The 22,276-nt window shown below is 46.8% G+C and overlaps 2 protein-coding genes across 2 annotated transcripts in view; one reads left to right on the top strand and one right to left on the bottom strand.

The window, feature by feature from the left end:
- The window catches only part of LOC136641548 (zinc finger protein 91-like), a 543,065-nt gene that overhangs the window by 157,116 nt on the left and 363,673 nt on the right, over positions 1-22,276 (bottom strand). The gene's annotated exons all lie outside the window — the stretch shown is intronic.
- LOC136641558 (zinc finger protein RFP-like) lies at positions 871-21,037 on the top strand. The gene is made up of 8 exons (XM_066617454.1): positions 871-1,285; positions 5,426-5,521; positions 11,700-11,930; positions 12,116-12,138; positions 13,994-14,109; positions 15,455-15,481; positions 16,908-16,934; positions 18,540-21,037. Exons 1-8 carry the CDS (start codon positions 878-880, stop codon positions 19,067-19,069), a joined length of 1,458 nt encoding a protein of 485 aa, XP_066473551.1. The 5' UTR covers positions 871-877; the 3' UTR covers positions 19,070-21,037.

The following is a 22,276-nucleotide window of genomic DNA, read 5'->3' on the forward strand; positions in this document are numbered from 1 at the left end:
TTCCCTAGATATCCACTGGGGAAGCCCAAGCATAGAGAAGGACACATGGAGCCACAGGGCTGTTTGGGGCTGGCATTTTAAACAAAGGCTACTGCACTGAAGCCTCTGGGAGGCTGAATTTTGGAGGCCAAAAAGGGGGACCACAGGGCATTCACCAGAGGGTTAACTAGCGTGGAACTTGGGGGCACTTGCCCCAAGCGCTGTGCCAGTGGGGGTGCATGACTGCCCCTCAAGACTCCACACTAGTTATGGAGAAAGAACTGGTAGCTTCACCAGTTGTGAGGAGCGTCCACACAAGTAGGAATGGGTGCACGAAACTGCCACAGCAAGTGTTCCCTCCTCGTCATGAGGAGATGATGTGACATCTCTGTCATGATGTGACATCTCTGCCCTAGGTGCCGGAGCAGTGTGTTACACCTCTGGCATTCGCCACAGAATGAAACTGGAGGATGGTGGTAGGGGAGAAAAGTCACTGTCCTGAGCTCCTTGGGGAAGCGTAGGATGAAAATATGAGTTAGGATACAGATGTCCCATAGATGCCTACTATTAGCAGAACATGTCAGGTGTTCCCTTTTCCCAGCAGCTCCTCTGGGTAATTTTTTGGCTTTCCAAGCAATCCCTTTGGGGCTAACAAGAGTTAATAAAACCTGCCTCAGGCCTGTTCCAATATTAAGAGTTTTCTTGCAAATCAAAAATAGTTCCAGAAGCCAGGCACACTTTTGAAAATCTTTTGGTCTTGCGTCCTGCTAGTTGGATTGAATCCATCTTGCTCTGGAGTCCAACCGAGTGCAACTCCTCCCCTTCAGGGAGGCAGACCCAGGGCAGGAAACATTCAGTCTCAGTTTGAAATCGAAACTTATTTCAGGGAGAGGCAACTATGGCAGCCGCTGGGAGACTGGCCAAGGAGTTCTGTGAAGAGACAACATGTCCCGTCTGCCTGGAATATTTTACCGATCCTGTGACTACCGACTGTGGGCACAACTTCTGCCGAGACTGCCTGACCAAGTGCTGGGGGGAGCTGGACAGAAACCTTTCTTGCCCTGAGTGCAGAGAAACCATTCAGCGAAGGAACTTCAGGCCAAACAGGAAATTGGCCAGTATTGTGGAAATCACCAAGAAATTTAGCCTTCAGGTGGCAAAAGCGGGAGTTTGTAGGGAGCACCAGGAGCCCCTAAAGCTCTTCTGCAGGGATGATGAAGCCCCCATCTGTGTGGTCTGTGACCGGTCCAAAGAGCACAGGGCGCATCGGGTGATTTGTGTGAAAGAGGCTGCTGAAAAGTACAAGGTAGGAGCACATAATTGTTTCAAGGTGTGCTGCTGGTGGAATCAAGAGAAAGGGAGATTCTCACTTGCAATTCCCTTCCTCTGCAATGCGGTGGGGATTCCTTGATGCCCGTTTTTGGTGCCAGCAATTGATCTGCCTGTTTCAGCAGCATTTGCTGAAGTGGGTTGTGAGAAGTGCTGCCTGATATGTGGGGATTTTGTTTGTTTTTCATCTTTTTGCTCTGAGTTCTAGTGTTCTTGCCACTGGTTGGTTTGCTGTCAATGTGTTTATCTACTTGTATGTTTTCAAGTTTCTGTGCTATGAGCATGCATTATATGGCATAAAGGAAACTGTGCATTTACTGTATTTAAATTGTTCAGAACAGACTAAGTGCAGTTCCTGCTGTTGTCTGTGTGTGCCTTTTGCATCCACCCACCAAAAGTCATCTTTCTATTTCTTACCCACTTCCTGTATCTCTTGCACACTCTGTCTCCTTGCTACTGCTTATTCATCTAAAGTACATGCTATTATGGATGAATGTCTGACGGTGGGCACAATCCTAACCAGATCTACTCAGAAGTAAGTACTGTTGTTGTTGTAAGTCCTATTTTGTTCAATGGGGCTTACTCTCAGGAAAGTGTGGTTAGGATTGCGGCCTCAGGGCCCAATCCTGTCCAACTTTCCAGCTCCAGTGTAGCCACAATGCAGCCCCGTGGTAAGGGAACAAACATTTCCTTACCTTGAAGAGGCCTCTGTAACTGCCTTCCAACTGCAGGATGCAACATACACCTTGTTGGTATGGCTGCATGAGCCCTGGAAAGTTGGATAGGATTTGGACCCCAGTCTATTGCGTTCCACCAGTTTCTTGTGGACTTTTCAGCATAAATGGGAGGGGAAGGTCAGAAAGCTGGCATTGGGCCCGGGGCAAGATAACAGATTGAACCCCCCCTTTCCTAAATTTGCCTACTACCAGATGTTACTACATTTTTAAAACCCTGGATAGGTTGAGATTGAGGTACCCAATATTTATTTTAAACATTTGTACCCTGCCTTTCCCAAAGCTCAAGGCGACTTACATAATTTAATATAGAAAACATGGCGTAATATTATAAACCATTTAAATCTAACTCATTTAAAACCAGCACAGCAAGTAATACAGTAATTCTAAAAACCCACAAGTGGTGAAAAGTAAAAAAGCAACATACAACAAACTAAAAACATGTGAATACATAATAAAAAACAGGGCACAAGAAAAAATGACCAGGGATATTCCACCCTTACCCACCCCCCAAAAGCTGATGTGAATAAAAATGTTTTTAGGCCCCGCTGAAAACTCTCTATTGAAGGGGCCGGTGTTAAAATTTCTGGTAGTGAGTTCCATAAAAGTGGTGCAACACATGAGAAGGCCCTGTTTCTTGCCACTGCACCCCTCACTTCTTCCGGCAGCGGCACTCTCAACAAGGCCCTCTCTGATGACCTAAGAGAGTGGGCAGGATTTGTTTGAACTTTATAGTTTTGTTATCACCCAGGCCCGCTGGAAGCTCATTCCCTGGGGATTTTAACTGTGGCTTACCAGATGCCTGGCATACTTGTCATAATTGCTTGGGACTCCCCCTCTCCTCAGACCCAAGGAAGATTACAGTAGGATATCTGCACAAATTTCAGCCTTACACCATGGAAAGAGCTTTACCCCATTCCATGCTCATTCTCCTGGACAAATGTACAGGGTGGGAAATTATGCAATTTATGTGTGCTTTTATGCAGTTTATCCAAGAGGTGAGATATTCCAGAGGCACAGAATTACCTGCATTTTGGCTTCCTTTAGAGCAGGGCTCTCCAGCCCATGGCCAGATCCAGCACCCTGCCTAATCCCTCCCCTCCGTGAGCAGTGCTTACCATTCTACCGCAGTGCCATGTCTTATCGCCCTCCATTGCTGCACAGGGATACTCTGAGGAGTTGTGTCTGCCTGGACACCCTGCTGCTCAGCCTGTTGGGACCCTGGGCAATAGATGCAGTTGCCCACAGTGTCCCTGTACAGCAGTGGGGGCAATAAGATGCAGCTCTGTGGCGAAATGATAAGTGTCTGCCAGGACAGGGAGGGGTTTTTCTGGGATGCACGGTCTCCAGTTTGGAGACTGCTGCTTTAGAGGAGAGATCAGGGAAGACTTTAAGAACACAAGAGCCTCACTGGTCCAGCTTCCTGTATCTGACTGTGGCCCACTAGATGCCTGGCATGACTTATGAATATGGAGCTTTGAAAATTGGATAGACTTGGGAAGTATGCCCTTCTGCAAGTGACATTGTGGCTACCTAGCAGGTCTATAGCTACTGGTTCCCACTTCCACCTCCTCCTCTTAGCTTCCCTAGCAGTTTCTCTCAGATCAAACCCCATCTACCTTCTGGAATCTCCAGCTTATGCCCTTACTGTCATTGTCCTTCTCACTGGTTCCAGAAAAGGAGACACTGGCAGCTTAGCCCCTGCTCTCAGGGAGATGTACATCAGGACCATGACACTTGATTGCCACCATTAATGAACTTTGTTAGGGACCAGTTTTGGTTCAAGTGCCCATCTGCCCATGGGGCAGCCATCCAGAATTCTTAAGTTTAAGAACATAAGAACATGAGAAGAGCCCTGCTGGATCAGGCCAAAGGCCCACCTAGTCTTGCTTCCTGTATCTCACAGTGGCCCTCCAAATGCTTCAGGGAGCACACAAGACAACAGACACAACCTGCATCCTGGTGCCCTCCCCTGCATCTAGCAATCAGAGGCAGCCTACCTCTAAAACCAGGAGCTTGCACATACCTACCATGGCTTGTAACCCGTGATGAACTTCTCCTCCAGAAATGTGTCCAATCCCCTCTTAAAGGCATCTAAGCAAGATGCCATCACTACTTCCTGTGGCAAGGAGCTCCACAGACTAATTACATGCTGGATAAAGAACTATTTTCTTTTGTCTGTCCTAACTCTCCCAACACTCAACTTTCGTGTATGTCCCCTGGTTCTGGTGTTATGTGAGAGGGAAAAGAGCATCTCTCTATCTATCCATCCCCTGCATAATTTTGTATATCTCAAACATCTCAATCATTTGGTTTAGCTGTGCTAAAAGCTTGCCCAATATGTTGACAAGCAGCAACCGGAGAAAAGCAATAAGAGAGGGGGTTGTGTAAGAGAATGAAGTAGGCGTTTGCTAACTACAAGTTGCATAAAAAGGTAAGCGGAAGGTGAACTAAAGCAAGAACATGCTGAGAAGCTGAAACTGGCATGCTGGAAGACAGAAAGGACATACCAAGAAAGTACAGCAGAGACCCCTTTTGTAATATTCTAGGAAGATCACACCATGTTGGCAACCGTCAGTCTCGAAAGACTATGGTATCGTGCTCTGAAAGGTGGTTCTGGAACAGTGCCTAGTGTGGCTGAAAAAGGCAATTCAGGAGTGACAACCCGTTCCACACTGGGAGCAAGTGCAGTCTGTCCCTGGTCTGTCTCCCTGGCTATGGGCCTTCCTTCTTTGCCTCTTTGCCTCAGACTGTTGGCCAAGTGTCTCTTCAAACTGGGAAAGGCCATGCTGCACAGCCTGCCTCCAAGCGGGCCGCTCAGAGGCCAGGGTTTCCCACCTGTTGAGGTCCACTCCTAAGGCCTTCAGATCCCTCTTGCAGATGTCCTTGTATCGCAGCTCTGGTCTACCTGTAGGGCGCTTTCCTTGCACGAGTTCTCCATAGAGGAGATCCTTTGGGAAGATTGGGAAGATCACACACCTCCCCACAAACTCACCTGATTACTTCTTTTCCTCCAACCAAATGGAAAGCCAGACAGGGAAAGGGGGGCAGTCAGAACCAAGAAAAGGGGCTTCCCAAAGGGAATTTCAGGCCATCAGATGTTCTGTAGAGAACACATTTGCCATGATCCATCCCCACCTTGGTCAATTATTTTAGGAAAAGTTCATTTTTCTAAATGTTTCGCTTGCTGTAATTTTGCAGGTGACCTTTATTCCCCACATTTGTGCTTGCTATATATTGCAACACCAAAACTGGACTGTAATGATTTGGTGAACTTAGGAATTCATTTTTCCTTTCTTTGTAGTTGAAAATGCCAATAAAAATAATTTTAGAAGAAAGAGAGAGGCTGATTCTCTCAGAGCTTAACCTTTTCTGTTATACAGGAAAAAATGGAGGCCCAGCTGCAGTCACTGGAGAAAAAGAGAGAGATGACAGTGAAACAGAAAGTGACTGAAGAGCAGAAAAGCCAAGAATGTCTGGTAGGTGCTTGTGGCTAAGTCTCATCTGTCAGGGTAGAGAGCAGACTGGATGGTTCCTCCTGCCTTCACCATGAGGCCATTGATTTGTGGTGTTGTCTCCACACCTGAGTAATGGTTCCTACCTGAGTAATGCATCAAAACTGGAAAACTGTGTGTGTGAATTTAGCTTTGGACCATTTATACCTGTTTCACTTCTCATCCAGGAATCAGCCCAGTGAGTTCCTATTGAGTTCTTACATTCAGCAGCAAGTTGTCAAGTGCTAAGCCATCATGGTGACACCTCAGGTGATCCACATGCATGTGTGAACTCTGTGTTAGCAGAGCTGAGGGAGCCAGTCAGGCTCACACACAGCAAAGCTGAGTTTTGCTATGAACTTTACTGCGGCAAGGAAAGAACTGCCTTTCTCCCATTGCTGCACAGTAGAAGAAAAACAACTGAGGCCCAAATCCTAACCAACTTTCCAGCACTGACACATCTGTGCCAATGAGGCAGGTGCTGCATCCTGCAGTTGGGTGGCAGTCAAGGAGGCTTCTTCAAGGTAAGGGAATGTTTGTTATCTCAGAGCTGCATTACCCGTACCTCACTGCTGGAAAGTTGATTAGAATTGTACCCTGAGAGACAGGGCTGTCCTTAGTAGCTGCAAGGCCCAACTGGAAGCACTTCTGCATGGCCCCCTCTAATTTTGCAGGGTCCCCTCTATGAATTTTTTATGCTCTTAGTTTGAATGGAGCCAGACCCCCCCCCCAAAAAAAAAAATCTGTTGCTTCTGCCCAAGTGGATAAGACTCCTGCACCTTTAGTGGTTGTGCCGAATAGGCGCCTGGGAGGCCAGCTGAAGGGTGGAGGAAGCATGCGCCTAGCCCACAGTACTCCTTGACTCTCGCCCATCACTGCCCTGTCTGCAGCAGCCCACTCAGGCGCGAGGCGGGGGAGAGGATAGCGCTGGGAGCTGCGAGATTGGGGAAAGAGTGAGGCGCACATGCTGTTGCCTGCATGGCACCAATTTTGGGCCACCTGGAAGCAGTGGTGGGTGAGAGCTGCTTCCGAAGTGACCCAATTTTGGGCCAATTGGAAGCAGCAGTTGGTGAAGGGCGGTGGGGGGCCCCCACCATGCGCAGGGCCCAACTGGGCAAAATCTCCCCGATTGCCTAAAAGCTTTGCTAAGAGATCTAGTCTAAGTTGGAGACAGCAACCCACAAGCTTTTAAACTAGCAACAAGATCACAGAGCTCCTTACTGTTGGAGACTAACATAAGTAACCTTATCCACTGACTATATACTGGGTGAGTCTGTTCACATGCTGTCACTCTTCCAGCACAAACCAACCCGTGTCGCCTTTTCAAGCCAGTTCTGAGGCAATCATATCAAACACAAAAGTTCTGTCCTGCATTCACAGTGTGGAAAGACAAAATCTGAAAATGGGTGAGGGGGAAGTTTGTGAGATCTTCTACTGTAAACCCAGCATTGGACTAGTAGGCAGTAAGTTTGCCAAGGGCTGGTTGCCCTGAAGACAGTTTAGAAACTTCAGGTGGTCCACAGTGTGGTGGTTACAATTCTTACTGAAAGTGGCCTGGAACCAACGTCTCTTCAGCCATGTGAATTTGTCCAACCTTTGGTTTCTTCCATGGAGGCTTTCCTCCACTGTCAGATTCAGTAGTGAGCTTGAGGGACTCAGCCTTTTTGATTTGGATACTATGTATGCAATTTTCATGTATTATTTACATTATTAAACCTTTGCCTCAGATATTTTTTAGAAAGAAGGAATTTTAAAAAATTGATGTTTTAATCAACACTGACTATGGCCATAAAAGTGAGAGCATTGCCCCCTTTAGTGGCATAGCTAGAGGGGGTGCCAAGTATTGCAGGGAGCCTCATTGCAATGTGCATCAGGCCCCTCTTTAGAGTCATTCCAGGTGTTTACCTCTGTTTTCTCCCTCAAAATGAATGGCTCAGAAGGGGAGGTGGAGGGGCCGAGTGCATGCTGCAGTGAGGCTCCCTGCAAAACTTAGTGCTTTCCATCCCCTCTAGCTACACCACTGGCCCTCTTTTTATTGGGGGGGGGGGGGAAGAAAAAATTATTCCGGAATGCATCTTCATACTATGTAAGAAAGTTACATTACTGCAGCAATGTGGGGCAGGGAAGGGAAGCCCCCTCCCAGTGCTTCTCTTATGTGTTAAGAGATGGCTGCAGATTCTATGGGTTGGCTTTAGGTGATCATATGCAGGGCTTTTTTTCTAATGGAACGCGGGGGGACGGAGCTCCGGCACCTTTTTGCAGGGGCCCCTCCCCTTTGGAGGCATTCCAGGAGGGGGGGAGCAAAATAGAGGCATTCGCTGGGTGGGTGCTGGGGGGTGCTGGGTGGGTGGGTGCCTGGCCCCTGCCTGACCACACAATGACCCCCTCCTGCCCCATCTCCAAGCTCTCGCCTGAGCCCAGCCTGCCTCCCCTCCCCCCGCGCTCTGCTTCCCAGCGCAGCTTCCAAGCCAGTGGAGGGCGCGGGGGACACATGCCAATGCCAAGGAGGAGGACAGACGGATAGCCAGCCAGGGAGATGGGCTGCGGCACCCACGGAATGCCCAGGTACTGGCTTGTTGGAGGAGGAGGGGAAGGAAGCTGGCTGGTGCAGCCCCGTGCCAATCTGCAGCACAAGCCTAGGTGTGTCTACTCAGAAGTACGTTTCATTGTGCTAAATGGGGCTTGCTCCTGGGAAAGGGTGCATAGCCTTGCAGCCTGAGAGCCCAAGCCTGTCTACTCAGAAGTAAGTTCCATTGTGTTCAATGGGGCTTACTCCCAGGAAAGTGTCATAGCCTTGCAGCCTGAGTAGACAGGCAGAGGAAGGGCTCTGTGGCTGCAGTCCTCTCCATACTTTCCTGGGAGGAAGCCCCACTGCCTCTAATGGGACTGACTTCTGAGTAGACAGGCACAGGATTGGGCCCTGAGGCTGCCATCCTATCCACAGTATCCCATTCACTAAAGTGGACTTCTGAGTAGACATGCATAGGATTGGGCTCTTAGGCTGCAATCCTAGGCACTTTCCTGGGAGTAAGCTCCATTGACTAGAACAAGACTTACTTCAGAGTAGACATACCTAGGATTGGGCTCTTAATCCTGGCAGAGATATATATCTGCACCCATTTTCACATGCTAAGGGCAGGTGAAAAGGGATTCTACGTGTGTCCAGCCTTGCCAGAGATCCTCTTCATCCTTCCCCCACAAGCATGCCCTCCGCCAGCCAGCGTTTGCAGCTCCTCTCCAGCAATGCACAGCAGCTGCTCAGGGCAGCAGAGGACATACAATTGCATGCCAAGCGCCTTCCCAAAGACACAGAGTATTCTGATACCTGAATTAAACCATATTTAATGGCTTGTTTGCAAACGTAGCTGTTTCTATGTGCACCTAAGGACCCCTCTCGTGTAAGAATTCCTTTTTTGTTCTTACTCCCACAGTTGCTTAGAGTAATTTTATTACATGGAACTCATGTAAGCCATTTTCCGGAATCCATTCACTGCTTCCTCTCCTCGAAGTAGTGCCACACTACATACTACACGCTACAAGTGCACCTGTACAGTATTTTTCCCCATGTGTAGAAAAAGTAGCTAGGGAGAAGGGGATGTGGAGATTGACAGCCCAATCCTATGCATGTCTACTCAGAAGTAAGTTCATCTTTATGGGGGAAGCACATAAAAATATTTTATTTCTCCAATAAAAAATGGTTTATAAATAAATAAATAAATAAATAAATAAATAAATAAATAAAAGATTAACAAGTTGTGAGTTCCTGCACCTTTTTATTTACAAAAAAAGCACTGATCATATGAATTACCTAATGAATTGCTTGTCATATGTGACATTTGGCCAAAGCATTGCTACCTCCTGGGCTGACCATTAAATATTATCTAGGGCAGTGCTGTTTAACCTGTGGGTTGTTGACATTTGTGGGATCACAGCAACCTTTGAAAGCCTTTCAAAGCCATGGAATCCTTTCAAAGCCAAGCAAGAGAGGGGTTGGACTCAATCCAGCAATGGTGCTGGCTCATCAAAACGGAGTTCTTGGTATAATCCTGCACAGCCTTTTCTTACCGTCTTGTTCCGCAGCTCCTAAGACTAGCCCTGCTCAGGATGCTACCTCACAGGGTTGATGTGAAGACCCAAGAGGTAGAGGAAAACGGGGCACCAGAGGCACAGCAATGGGGGTGGAGAGTCTCATGATGGGGTGGAATTGGCAGCACCCAGTCTCAAACTTTAATTACTTTTTTTTTTTTAATTGTGGCACAAAAAATGTTGAAGACCACTGCTCTAGGGCATTTTACATATACGAAGGAGGACATGATTGAGGCTTATCAAATTTTGTCATGTGGACTGAGATGAGTTCTTCTCCTTCTCTCACAATACTATGGGACCAGTGTCCTCCCTGTCAGTGATTGGGGGGAGAAACAAGGAAGAACGTTTTTCAAGTAGTATGTAGCTAAAATATGGACATTGCTACTATAAAATGGAGGGGGGGGGAAATGGCTACTAGATTAGATGCTGTAAACAGGTGATATCAATATGCCCAGCTCACAATATAGAAATATCCCAAGATGCCCAGTTCACCCACAAGGCTCTTCTCTGACCAAAAGCTATCCCTCTCAGAGAACAAGCTAGCTGTGGTATGGGCCTCCAAGGGTGAACAGAAAAGTCAAAAATAAAGGGCAATCAACAAATGAGGATGAAAGGGTTAGGGTAAAAGGGATGAGTTAGAGTACCAGACCCCCTGTAATGGATATCTCTGCAAACAAATTGCTGATGCATAACGAATTGCCCTCCTGATCAACATCCTGAGGATCAAGATGTTGATCTGATAAAAATGCCAAATGTTGTTTGTGTGCCTGTTGGTCTATTATCCTTCCCATGGATGTTTGTTTCTCTCTTTGTGTGCTCTTGTCCCCCCTCCCTTATCTAAAAGACCCTATAAAACCTGCATCATTGTAATCCTTCGGGGTCCTCCGTGTGTGTGGGGGTCCCGTTTGCAAACGAGTAAACGTTAGAAGTCCTTTGAATTCTCCTGTCATCTGTTGGTTGCCTCTCCAAAAATCCAAAGAACCGTGTGTGTGTTCATTCAGGATCACAGGGATTAGGTTAGATAAATTAATGGACAACAAACCCATCAATGGCTACTAATCATGATGGCTTTAGTGCCCAGACTCAAAAACGGTGTACCTCTGAACATTCCCTTCTTTCTTACTTTGGCGCTTCCCAACGGAATCTGCTTAGCCACTGTGGGAAGTAGGCTGCTGGAAGAGATGAGGCATTGGCCTCATCCAGCAGGGCTCATCTGCTGTTCCTCTGAGATTGTGGCTAAAAATCTTTCAGAAAGTGCTCTCTCTTAAGAATGTAAGAACATAAGAACAGCCCCACTGGATCAGGCCATAGGCCCATCTAGTCCAGCTTCCTGTATCTCACAGCGGCCCACCAAATGCCCAGGGAGCACACCAGATAACAAGAGACCTCATCCTGGTGCCCTCCCTTGCATCTGGCATTCTGACATAACCCATTTCTAAAAGCAGGAGGTTGTGCATACAAATCATGGCTTGTACCCCATAATGGATTTTTCCTCCAGAAACTTGTCCAATCCCCTTTTAAAGGCGTCTAGGCTAGACGCCAGCACTACATCCCGTGGCAAGGAGTTCCACAGACCAACCACATGCTGAGTAAAGAAATATTTTCTTTTGTCTGTCCTAACCCTCCCAACACTCAATTTTAGCGGATGTCCCCTGGTTCTGGTGTTATGTGAGAGTGTAAAGAGCATCTCTCTATCCACTCTGTCCATTCCCTGCATAATTTTGTATGTCTCAATCATGTCCCCCCTCAGGCGTCTCTTTTCTAGGCTGAAGAGGCCCAAACACCGTAGCCTTTCCTCATAAGGAAGGTGCCCCAGCCCCGTAATCATCGTAGTCGCTCTCTTTTGCACCTTTTCCATTTCCACTATGTCTTTTCTGAGATGCGGCGACCAGAACTGGACACAATACTCCAGGTGTGGCCTTACCATAGATTTGTACAATTGAATGCTGTCCTGTAGAACATCTCTTCAAGATGAATAAGAGGTCAACCAGCATTTTCCAGGCCTCTCTGATCTCTCCTGACTGAACTGCATGTTCCATTTTTCTCCCTTCCCAAAATTTCTGTGCATCTTCATCAGAAACAGTTAGAAGTTGAGAAGCAGAAGATCTCATCTGTCTTTGAACAAATGCACAAGCTTCTTAAGGACAAAGAGCACTCCTACCTGATGGAGCTGGTTGATCTGGAGAAAGAGATCAAAGACAGGCAGGAAAAAAATATGACCAGGCTCTCGGAGGAGATCTCCCATTTGAGTGACCTGATTAAGGATGTGGAGGTGAAACGTCAGCAGCCACCACATGAATTTCTGCAGGTGAGATTTCAGACAAAATGCTCCCCAGACTCCTGCCAATCTAGGAGGTGGGATCCTGGAGATAAGGATTGGTTGTCCCCAGGCAATATAGGGGCAGATGAATCCACATGAGACAAAAACAAGAAGCAGCCACTGTGTGTCCTATCTGTGTATCTTAAACACATTTCTCCTGCTTTTTTCCCCAGGATATCAGATGCACCTTGAACAGGTAAGTGTCTCTTTCACACTCCCCTTTCTGTTTAAGCTGCATTGAAAGTGGTGTCAAAGGTTTCAGAAAAGCAGCATCACCAGTTCTGTTTGGATAAAGTCAAGCAATGTGGTCTTGTCTTGAGTCCATAGACTCCATCCTCATATCTTTTTTGTTTCTCCTACAAAGAGCTGCAGGAGATCTCTTAATTGTAGCCCATCATTGTCAGAAGGTCAACTTGTTGCAGAAACACCCTTGCAATGAACAATGTTTCCCTTTCATTCTTATGAATGGGGAAAAAATGGGGACATTCCATAGTTTTCTCTGACAAAGAAAACTAGAGCAGAGCCAGATTGTATGTATTGTGAAATGGGGATTTGTGGGCATATGTAGGGGCATAAGTAGGCATAAGTAGGGGATAGTAGACTGGAATTTTGGGTTCAGAGGGTTAGAAAATAACATCAGAAGTTATGGGGGATGTGGGCACAGGATGCTGCCTGGGGAGAGATTGGACCATGAGGTGCCTAGCCTGGCTCTTCCTCTTCCTGACAGTGTTACTGTCCATAGATTTATGGTGGGAGACAAGTGGCAGAGCAGATCGCTAGGGGTGCTGACCCAAAGAGGGCCCTGGGACGGTGTGTCTGGAGATAAGGAATCTGCTGTGGGTGGAAGGATAAACATCATAAAACTCTGGGTATTTGTCCAGAGCCAAAAGGCGCCAACCAATCTTTGGGGATCAAACATCTAGGATGCTGATATGCATTCTGTCATGCATGACAACCCATGACAAACGCAACACCAGTTTTCCTTTGTTAGGAGAGCTGGGTGAAAAAGGTATAAAAGAGAGGAGGTGAAAAGCCTCCTGACTCCTTTTCCTCCCTTGATTCTATCTTGCCATGAGTGGGGAGGATGCCATGGGCTTGCTGCAAAGAGGAGTCCATTGGCAAAGCTGCCCTGACACTCATGGACGCTGGGGCTGCCAGAGCTCAACCATAGAAGCTAAGTACCAGATAGACAGACTAGACAGAATTCTTTGTTTTTTAATTGCTGTATCTTATTCCTTATAATCTTTGTTTCTATGCCCGAGGGCTTTTGCTTTCCTTTTGTTTAGTTGTTACCTTGTTCCAAATAAACTTCCTTTCTATACCTGATGTGTATTTCCTGAGTGATTGGAAAGAGATCAAGCTAACTCAAAGTGCCTAAAGACAAATTGGGCCAGTTTTGCAGAACAAAGGAGGACCTGATTAGAAATTCAGCTCTGTCCTGGCTGAGCTTTAAAGTGTGAACTCAAGGAACTGGTGACAGTATTGTTTGCATAAGAAAGCCATAGTGGACCAGAGAGAGAAATTGGAACTGGAGGGTTAAGAGTTAGTGTGGCTGCGGAAACCTTAAGGACAGGAAAAGTTGAATTTTTTTCAGGCTCTTTTGCCAGAAAATGCTCCTTAATAAAAATTGATGCTCCTGGTGCCTACGCAACAGAGCACTGCAGCATGAAAGAACCCCAGACTTTGATCTGGCTGACTCAGGAACTGATCTTGAGAGGACTGATCTGAGAGAAGAGTGGATCTTCTGAATTTGCTTTCTCAGGCTACAGCTTTACAGGGAGAGGAATGTTTTTATCTATTCCCTAAACTGAACCATGCATCCTCCCTCCAGTACGGGTTACAAGCCATGATGTGTATGTGCAACCTCCTGATTAGAAATGGGCTATGTCAGAAGGCCAGATGCAAGGGAGGGCACCAGGATGCAGGTCTCTTGTTATCTGGTGTGCTCCCTGGCGCATTTGGTGGGCTGCTGTGAGATACAGGAAGCTGGACTAGATGGGCCTATGGCCTGATCCAGCGGGGCTGTTCTTATGTTCTTATGTTCCCTCCAGGTTTCAGGAGGAGCAAATGAAGCAGTGGCTGGAGCTTTCTTCAGGGTTGGAATGGAGATTCAGAAGTGACTCTATGAAAAGTTCATTTCTTAAAAAAGCCATGGAAGAGTTGGAAGGTATTGCAGAACTGCTGAGGGAGGGGAATAAATCCAGACCTGGTTTTTGCTGTGAATAACATAATCCTGGGCCTTGGGCTCAATCTCAAAATGGTCCTCTTGGGTTCTTAATTATTCCTGGAAATGTTCCACTTCGGGATTACAGGCAGTGGAAGTCAGAACTTTATTAGAGGGGGAGACATTCTCTGCAGTGATCCTGATGATGTCTGAGTCAGTCTCTCAACCACATTCCCCCCCCCCCAAAGTGGCTCTTTTTTTGAATCTGACTGCCCAACCTCACCAAAAGTATTTGTCACCACTAGCCTGCTTGATAGTCTACCATACAGTCTCTCTGTGAATAGAAGCCCCAGAAGCAAACACTGAACAGTATCTGTGAGGTTCTACACTCTCATTCCCTGTGAAGATAGTAATATTTAACCCCTTGCTTCCACAATATTTTTTCACTGAACCTACCCAACACTTCTACTGATGCCTGAATGTTCCAACTAGCCCTGCCCACTCCCAAAGTGCTCCCTCCCCACCTACAGCATTTGTATGATCTTGAATGTTGGACACCGGATGGTAGAATCTCCCCTCAATACTGCATCTGTCTAGGCCAGTGTTTCTCAATCAGTGGCATGAGTACCACCAGTGGTACTTGAGGTGGTATCTTGTGGTACTTGTGGCACCCTTGGAGCCCTGCTGCCTGGCAGTGAGACCCGGAATGCAGTACAACAAACAGTGGTAGAAGGCTTCAAAGCATGCTTTTCCGCGCTCAAAAAAGTCCTCCCGTCCACGCTGAGCCTCTTAATTATGCTTGTCCTGTCTCATCTGGCCTCCCAACCCAGAAGTAACTGGCAATGATGTCCTCACCAGTCACTTCCAGTGGGACGTCAAATAGGTGGACCATATGAAGTGGTACGGTGGGGAACAAACATTAAGGAACACTGGTCTAGGCAGATAGATGCTATACCAGCAGCAGGGGAGGTGTTCCTCAGGAGTGTGTAGGGGTGGGGTGTCCTGGCATACTCTTGCTCCTGTCCCCCAAGCACTTGTTACATGCCTGGATGTAACATCTGAAAAGTGCTATAGAGACCTGTGCTTTCCAAAAGAAGTTTTGGGAGTGGTTCTCCAAAGGTTGATGAGGACCTTGCTAAATGGTTGGCAACCTTCAGTCTCGAAAGACTATGGTATAAGCCTACAGCACCCGGTATTCCCAAGCGGTCTCCCATCCAAGTACTAACCAGGCCTGACCCTGCTTAGCTTCCGAGATCAGACGAGATCAGGCATGTGCTATGGACTGACATATTTGCTATGGATATGGTGATGTTACCTTTAATTTGTCAAACTTTTCTCCTCACAACAGGGTCTTTGAAGCAGGGGCTGGGCAAAGGTAAGCATTTGCAGGGAACTAAAGGAGATGGGGAAAACAGTGGAGAACTGCAAGGGAGTGGGTAGACTTCAGGATTTTACCCCCACCGACTAGGAAATTAAAGGAGATGGATGATCTCCCCTCCCCCCCCCGCACAATGCACAATAAACGTGCAGTTTGTCCTAGAAACAAACACAGCGCAAAAGTTAGTATCTGAGGAACTGCATTCTCATTTCCTGTGCAGAAAATAATATTTAGCTCTTTACTGCCATGGGATTTTGCCACTGTGACCCTCCCCCACTTCAGTGCATGACTCCACTGCAGCTGGACCTGCCCTTGCACCTATCTAGTCCCAAATTACACTCTTCCCACACAGAGAATTATCTTGAACACTGGGCAAGAATCTCCCCCACCCCAAACACCTCATTGGTCTAGGCCAGGGGTGGGCAAACCCCGGTTCAGCAGCCATTTACTGCCCTCGGGGACCCCCAACCCAGCCCGCAGGGAGCCCCCAGTCTTCAATGAACCTCTGGTCTATCAGAGACTGTTGGCGCTCACTCTGGCCCATGACTGTTTATGTCTCCATGTGTTTCTGGCTTGTTCTGGGCTGGTCTGTTTGTTTTCATTGTGCAAGTGGTGTGTGGGAAACAGTTCATGGTTCTCATGTGGTTCTACATGTCTGTATTATAGTTCTCACGTGTATTATAAACAAGCTCAGTAAAATTCATTCATTCGTATAAGTTCTGTCTCTAATGTATTCATTTATGTAAATTTATTCAAATTTGAAATGTAAATTAATTTTTCCCAGCCCCCAACATAGTATCAGAAAGATGATGTGGCCCTCCTGCCAAAATATTTGCCCACCCCTGATTTAGGTAGATAAATGCTGTGTGTGTGTGTGGGGGGGGTCTCAGGTGTGTGCCTGGGTGGGTCTTACTGGCACAATCTTGCTTCCTTCCACCAAATGTTTGCAGTACATGTGGATGTTGATGTAAGGAGGTCTGAACAGAGGTACAGAGATCTGCACATGGGGTGTGAGAAATCTGGCTTCCTCCACAGGGCTGATGTAAGGATTGTTGGGTCAGTGTCTGAAACCTGTAGGACAGAGCTGGGGTCCTTGCTGTGGATGCCTTTAAAAGGGGATTGGACAAGTTTCTGGAGGAAAAATCCATTACAGGTTATAAGCCATGATGTGCATGTGCAACCTTCTGATTTTAGAAATGGGCTATGTCAGAATGCCAGATGCAAGGGAGGGCGCCAGAATGAGGTCTCTTCTTATCTGGTGTGCTCCCTGGGGCATTTGGTGGGCCGCTGTGAGATACAGGAAGCTGGACTAGATGGGCCTATGGCCTGATCCAGTGGGGCTGTTCTTATGTTCTTATGAAACATGTTTGCTATGGATATGATTGTCTGACTTTAATTTCTTGTGCTTTCCTCCACATAACAGAGTCACTGACGCAAGCACTGAGGCAAGGTAACTATCTGAAGGAACCAAAGGAGATGGGGAAACAAATAGGCATACCCTATTTGTTTAACCCAATAGCCTTAGGAGGCTGGTTCAGCAGTGCCCTCTTCTGCAGAAGGGTGTCATTTCCCCCCCCCCCCCAAAAAAAAAACATAAGGAGTGAAAAGACCAACTGAATAGAAGATGGGGAGGATGGTACTGGGGGCACATGGCAATCTCGAAACTGCTGTCCCATTCAGAATGATTTACGGATGAAGGTAATTCTGCTTTGTCAGAGATGTGATGGTTCTAAAAGTATCCAAATAAGATTGATGTCTCTCCCTCAGTCAGTGCTTGCTGTCTCTACTTCTTCCAATCAGCTTGCAGGAGTGATTTTCCCCCCCTCCTGTTTGCAGAAGACAAGATACAGACCAGAAAGTGAGGATGAGGATGAGGATGGTTAGGAATGCTTATACTGCTTTTCAACCCAAGTAGTTCTCAAAGTGGTTTACGTAATAAGATCAATGTTTCTGATTAGCTTCAGGTCCAACGAGGCAACATTAATTGCATCATCTTGTAGTGTAGTGGTTATTTGTACTTCTAAATTGCAGCCCTGCAGTGGCCGCTGGAGATCTGGGCTGAGGTGAGGGTGTTTAACCTTTTCCCTCCATGCCGTTTTCCCCACTGAAAACCATCTTGGAATTGCCATGGGCCTGGAAAAAGGTATTTGGAGAAATGCTGTATTGGGGTTCCCAGAGGAGGGAAGAGGGGCATGGAAATTTTGCAGAGGAAAAGCAATTGTCTTATTATTAGAATATTCAAATGGGCCAAAAACAGTTCCCTGTGCTGTGGTTTATAGAGCAAAAGGAATGAGAAGAGGATCCCTTGTCCTGAAAAGCATAAGGGAATCACCAGCAACAGCCACTGTGAGATGGGAGGGAGATGCTGTGAGGCGTAAATAGGGATAGTGGTTCTCTCACTGCTAATCATAAAAGAATTGCCACTTTAAAAGGAGCCTTAAATTAGCATGGGCCCTGTGCTAACGGTTCTCAAAATTTTAGTACCAGGACCCACTTTTTAGAATGAGAATCTGTCAGGACCCACCAGAAGTGATGTCATGACCGGAAGTGACATCATCAAGCAGGAAAAAATTTTGCAATCCTAGGCTGCAATCCTACCCATGCTTACCCAGGAGTAAGTCCCATTCACTATCTTTGTTAAAAGCATATAGAGAGTAGCGTGTTAAAAGTACAATAACATTTTCCCAAATGCAGTCGCATACCACAGTAGTATCAAATCTAAAATATTAAAAATAAAATATTGAAATGAATGGGGACCCACCTGAAATTGGCTCACAACCCACCTAGTGGGTCCAGACTCACAGTCTGAGAAACACTGGATAGGGTAAACCTCCCTTCCTCTGACACTTCCACTGTCCTGCTGCACAAGTGCCTTTTAAAAGTGAAAAATCAATCCCCAACTGGATGACACAATTCTCCCAATTTTCAACTTTATGTCTTATTTGGACCAGTTGAAGCCTGGGGAAAGTAGCTTTGTGACTCACAATACAATAAGAGCCAAGGCTGCTCCTTTCTCTGACGCCGTCTGCTCTTTCTCTCCCTCTCTGTCCTGCAGTGAGTGTGACTCTGGACCCCGACACAGCACATCCCCGCCTGGTTCTGTCTGCGGATCTGAAGAGCGTGAGATGGGGAGACACATATCAGGACCTGCCTGACAACCCTGAGAGATTTGATATCATGCCCTGTGTGCTGGGCCATGAGAGATTCACTTCAGGAAGACACTGCTGGGAGGTGGAAGTAGAAAAGCTGAAAGGAAGGGAACTGTGGGCTGTCGGGGTTGCTCGAGAGACTTTGACGAGGAAGGGATGCATTCGCCTCAGTCCTACTGAGGGGATCTGGGCGGTGGGGAAGGATTCATCCCAACCTCATAAAGTTTTGGCTTATACCTCTCCTGTGCATGACTCTGTGGCCCTGAGAGGTGAACCCCAAAAGATCCGGGTTTTTCTGGACTACGAAGAGGGTCGTGTGGAATTTTTCGATGCTGATACAGATGACTTGATCTTCCCTTTCCCTCCAACCTTGTTCTCTGGGGAGAGGGTCCAACCCCTTTTCTGGGTTGGGCAGAAAGTCTGTCTGAAATGTTGAATCTTTAGGAGACTTCTGCCACCACACCAAACTTTGCCAGCGTAAAAGAAGACATTTTAGACCTCTCCCCTCCAGCTGGCTGGCAGGCAAAGGGCTACAGACTGTGGGCTGCAGACATGACTTCAAGTTCACCATGCTTAGAATCTTACAACTTTGGGCCAAGGCTGGAAGAAGAAAAATGCCTTAGAGCTGCTAAGAGTTTGCTGCATTCTCTTCCCTGGCGGAATGTCAAGTTCTGTCAGTTGGGCCTCCATATGGTTATGGAAACGCATTTTCTTTTTCACTTGGGATATTAGTGCTTTAAGGAAGGCTTTATGTTATTCAGAAGCTTGCATCCCACATTTGGAGGATCAGTAGGTGCAATGGAGATGCTGCCTCGCTGGTGTTGCAGTTGACCAAACTGGCAAAGACTATTCCTGTGATAATGGAGGTGCTCAATGGGGGAGGGGGGGGAGGTCCTGTTGCTGTGTGCGTGTGTGTTCCAGTTTTCTTTCAGGTGCTGTTCTTGTTTGCCAGCTAAGAACCTTTATCAAATCTTCTAAGGCCCAAATCCTAATCAACTTTCCAGTACTGATATAGCTGTGCCAATGGGGCATGTGCTGACTGCATCCTGCAGTTGGGTGGCAGTCACAGAGGCCTCCTCAAGGTAAGGGAATGTTCCCTTACCTCTGAGCTGCATTGCCCTTACCTTGGTGCTGTAACATTGGTGAGGATTGTGCCCTAAGAGCCTCTTTGAAATGAAAGATTGCATGGAGAAGTAACACCCTACAAGCAGGGGGTCAGACTAGATGACCTTGTGGGTACCTTCCAACTCTATGATTCTGTTAATTTTAGGCCAATTGGTTCTCAAACTGTAGGTCTGGGACCGACCAGTGGGTCACAACCCAATTTTTGGTGGGTCATGAAACTGACAAGGCAAATTAGGCTGATTCTTGATGTTTGTTTTGTTTCATTTCTATCCCACCTTTTTTGCAAATAGCCCCAAGGATGGAGCTATTTTTGAGCCAACCTCTTTTCCTTCCCTAAAGACTACTCTCTATGGATACAGAGGCTGCTCTATGAAGTAGCCTGACATGTTCTGCATTCTGACCAGAGCTCTGGCTCATGCATCACAGACAGCCTTCTTCTTTCAGATATAAATTGGAGTCCCATTGCTGCCTCTGATCACTAAAGAACAAAATCCTACCTAACACATACCTGGATTGGTCCAGTTTTGCTCCCCTGACTTGGGAGAGGGAATGTCACAGTAGCTGGAACCCAGCCTCTCAGAGGTTGGTTCCCTAAAACAGATAAAGAAGATCTGCCCAGCTGGGTGGAGAGGTCCAGATCCAGAGTCCAAGCAGATGGAAACCAGAACCAGAGAGACCAAAAGGTGAGTTGGACTCTGCAGGATGCCAGCCCATCCAAGGAAGGAGTTGACTCCTGGGAAAATCTTTCCCTCCAGTGCCAGGAGGATGCTGCTGTTGTATGTGGATGATTGAGGGCCCAGTCCTATCCAACTTTCCAGCAATGGTGCAACCACAATGCAGTCCTAACATAAGGGAACAAATGTTCCCATACCTTGAGGATGCCTCTGTGACTGCCTTCCCACCACAGGATGCAGTGCATACCCCATTGACACAGCTGCACCAGCACTAGAAAATTGGATTGGATTGGGCCCTGAGTCAGGGAAGTCCTCATTATTATAGAACTTTTGCCTCTATATCTTAAATTCAGAATGTGATTGTATTTTCCACCTTGATTCTTTTTCATCTTCAATAAATATTTTCCATTGCTTTGATTAAAACAACCTGCTTAGTGATTTAACCTGCAGAACAACTAAGCTCCCATCTCCGACATGATGCTCAGCTTTGCACAATACCCAGAGAAGGCTGTGTTGGAAAGATTTTCAGATTCTTTTACTGACGCAATGCCAAACAGTCACAGACCTTTTAAAAGGGTTTGGAGGCTTTATTTAAGTGAATTACACAAGCCAAATTGATTCAGTTTGGATACAAATGTTCACTCTTCAGTTTCCATCCTGTTTCTCAAAGAACCACACCCAGAAAATCACATTAAATAATGTGAGATAAACAATTTACCCATGTGATACTGTATATAATTTCCACCTCCTTATTGGGCATATTATGACAGGTTTGGTGCATGGTCCCAGCACTAATTAGGAGGTCATTCTGCCCTGCATCTCAAAATGTTCCTGGCCCACACCAAGGGTGATACAAGATCCTGGAATTTTCCCTTTGGGAAAGTTATGATCTACATGTTCTGCCAATCATGATCTCTTTAGGTCACTTTGACATGATGACCCTCCTATCCTATTTTTGAGGGGAACAACAGTCATTCTCTTGGCTCCAATTTCAGTTATTTTTCTTAAACTAGAGAAGATAAGTTAACCCTCTAAAATCTCTATCAGCTGGAGTGTGTGTGTGGGGGGGGGCAGGGGAGTGATTTTATGAGGATGTGTGGATGAGAGAGGAAGATAGTGCAGCAAGGAAGTTGGTCAGGATGTCCCCCCATCCTTCTCCCTCCCAAGTAATTTGGAGTTGAGGACTGTCAGTTTTCAGACAGACACCCCCCCCCCAGCTGAGTCAACAGGTAGAAACCACTGGAACCAGATCCCATGAGAAGAAAAGTTGTGAGATGTCTCAGGAAACCAGTATGGCTGCACAAATTGCTTTTGAAAAAACAAGAGGAAAAAGTATAAGAAGTGGAAGGAGCAGGGCGGCCTAACTGAGAATGCTGCTCAGTGCCACAGGCTTGGGTCTGCCACCCCTGTGTGGTAGAAAAAAAGTTGAGCACTTTCAATTCTCAGTGCAGAGGAGCCTGGTAAGTAGGGGAATGATCGACTTTACACTCAAGTAAGCGCAAACCAGAATCTGCTTCATGCTTACTCCAGGGCAAAGCTGATCATTCGTGGATTGAGGAAGGTGGTGGCAGTTGGAGGGAGGTAGTGCAGTGGCAGCAGACTCAGGGTAGACAAGCACCATGTGTCTACCACCCTTCAGACACATCAATCTTCCATTGATGGACCCACCAAAGGAACCACCAAAGGAACTCAGAAGTAAGTCCCATTATAGTCAATGGGGCTTACTCCCAGGGAAGTGTGTATAGAATTGGGCTGTCAGTTAACTAAGGAACAGTACAGTATAGCCCCACCTATTGGGATGATGTCTGGAAGTCTAAAGCACAGAATGAGTTGAGGGTGGCAAG

Source organism: Tiliqua scincoides, chromosome 2 (genome assembly GCF_035046505.1).
Source record: "Tiliqua scincoides isolate rTilSci1 chromosome 2, rTilSci1.hap2, whole genome shotgun sequence".
In the NCBI taxonomy this organism is placed as follows: domain Eukaryota; kingdom Metazoa; phylum Chordata; class Lepidosauria; order Squamata; family Scincidae; genus Tiliqua; species Tiliqua scincoides.

Bases quoted from the DNA above. Each gene is read 5' to 3' on its own strand.
- LOC136641558 (XM_066617454.1), top strand. From the start codon at position 878: ATGGCAGCCGCTGGGAGACTGGCCAAGGAGTTCTGTGAAGAGACAACA. The intron at 1,286-5,425 runs GTAGGAGCACAT...TCTGTTATACAG, and splicing joins AGGCTGCTGAAAAGTACAAG to GAAAAAATGGAGGCCCAGCT. The intron at 16,935-18,539 runs GTAACTATCTGA...TCTGTCCTGCAG, and splicing joins GACGCAAGCACTGAGGCAAG to TGAGTGTGACTCTGGACCCC.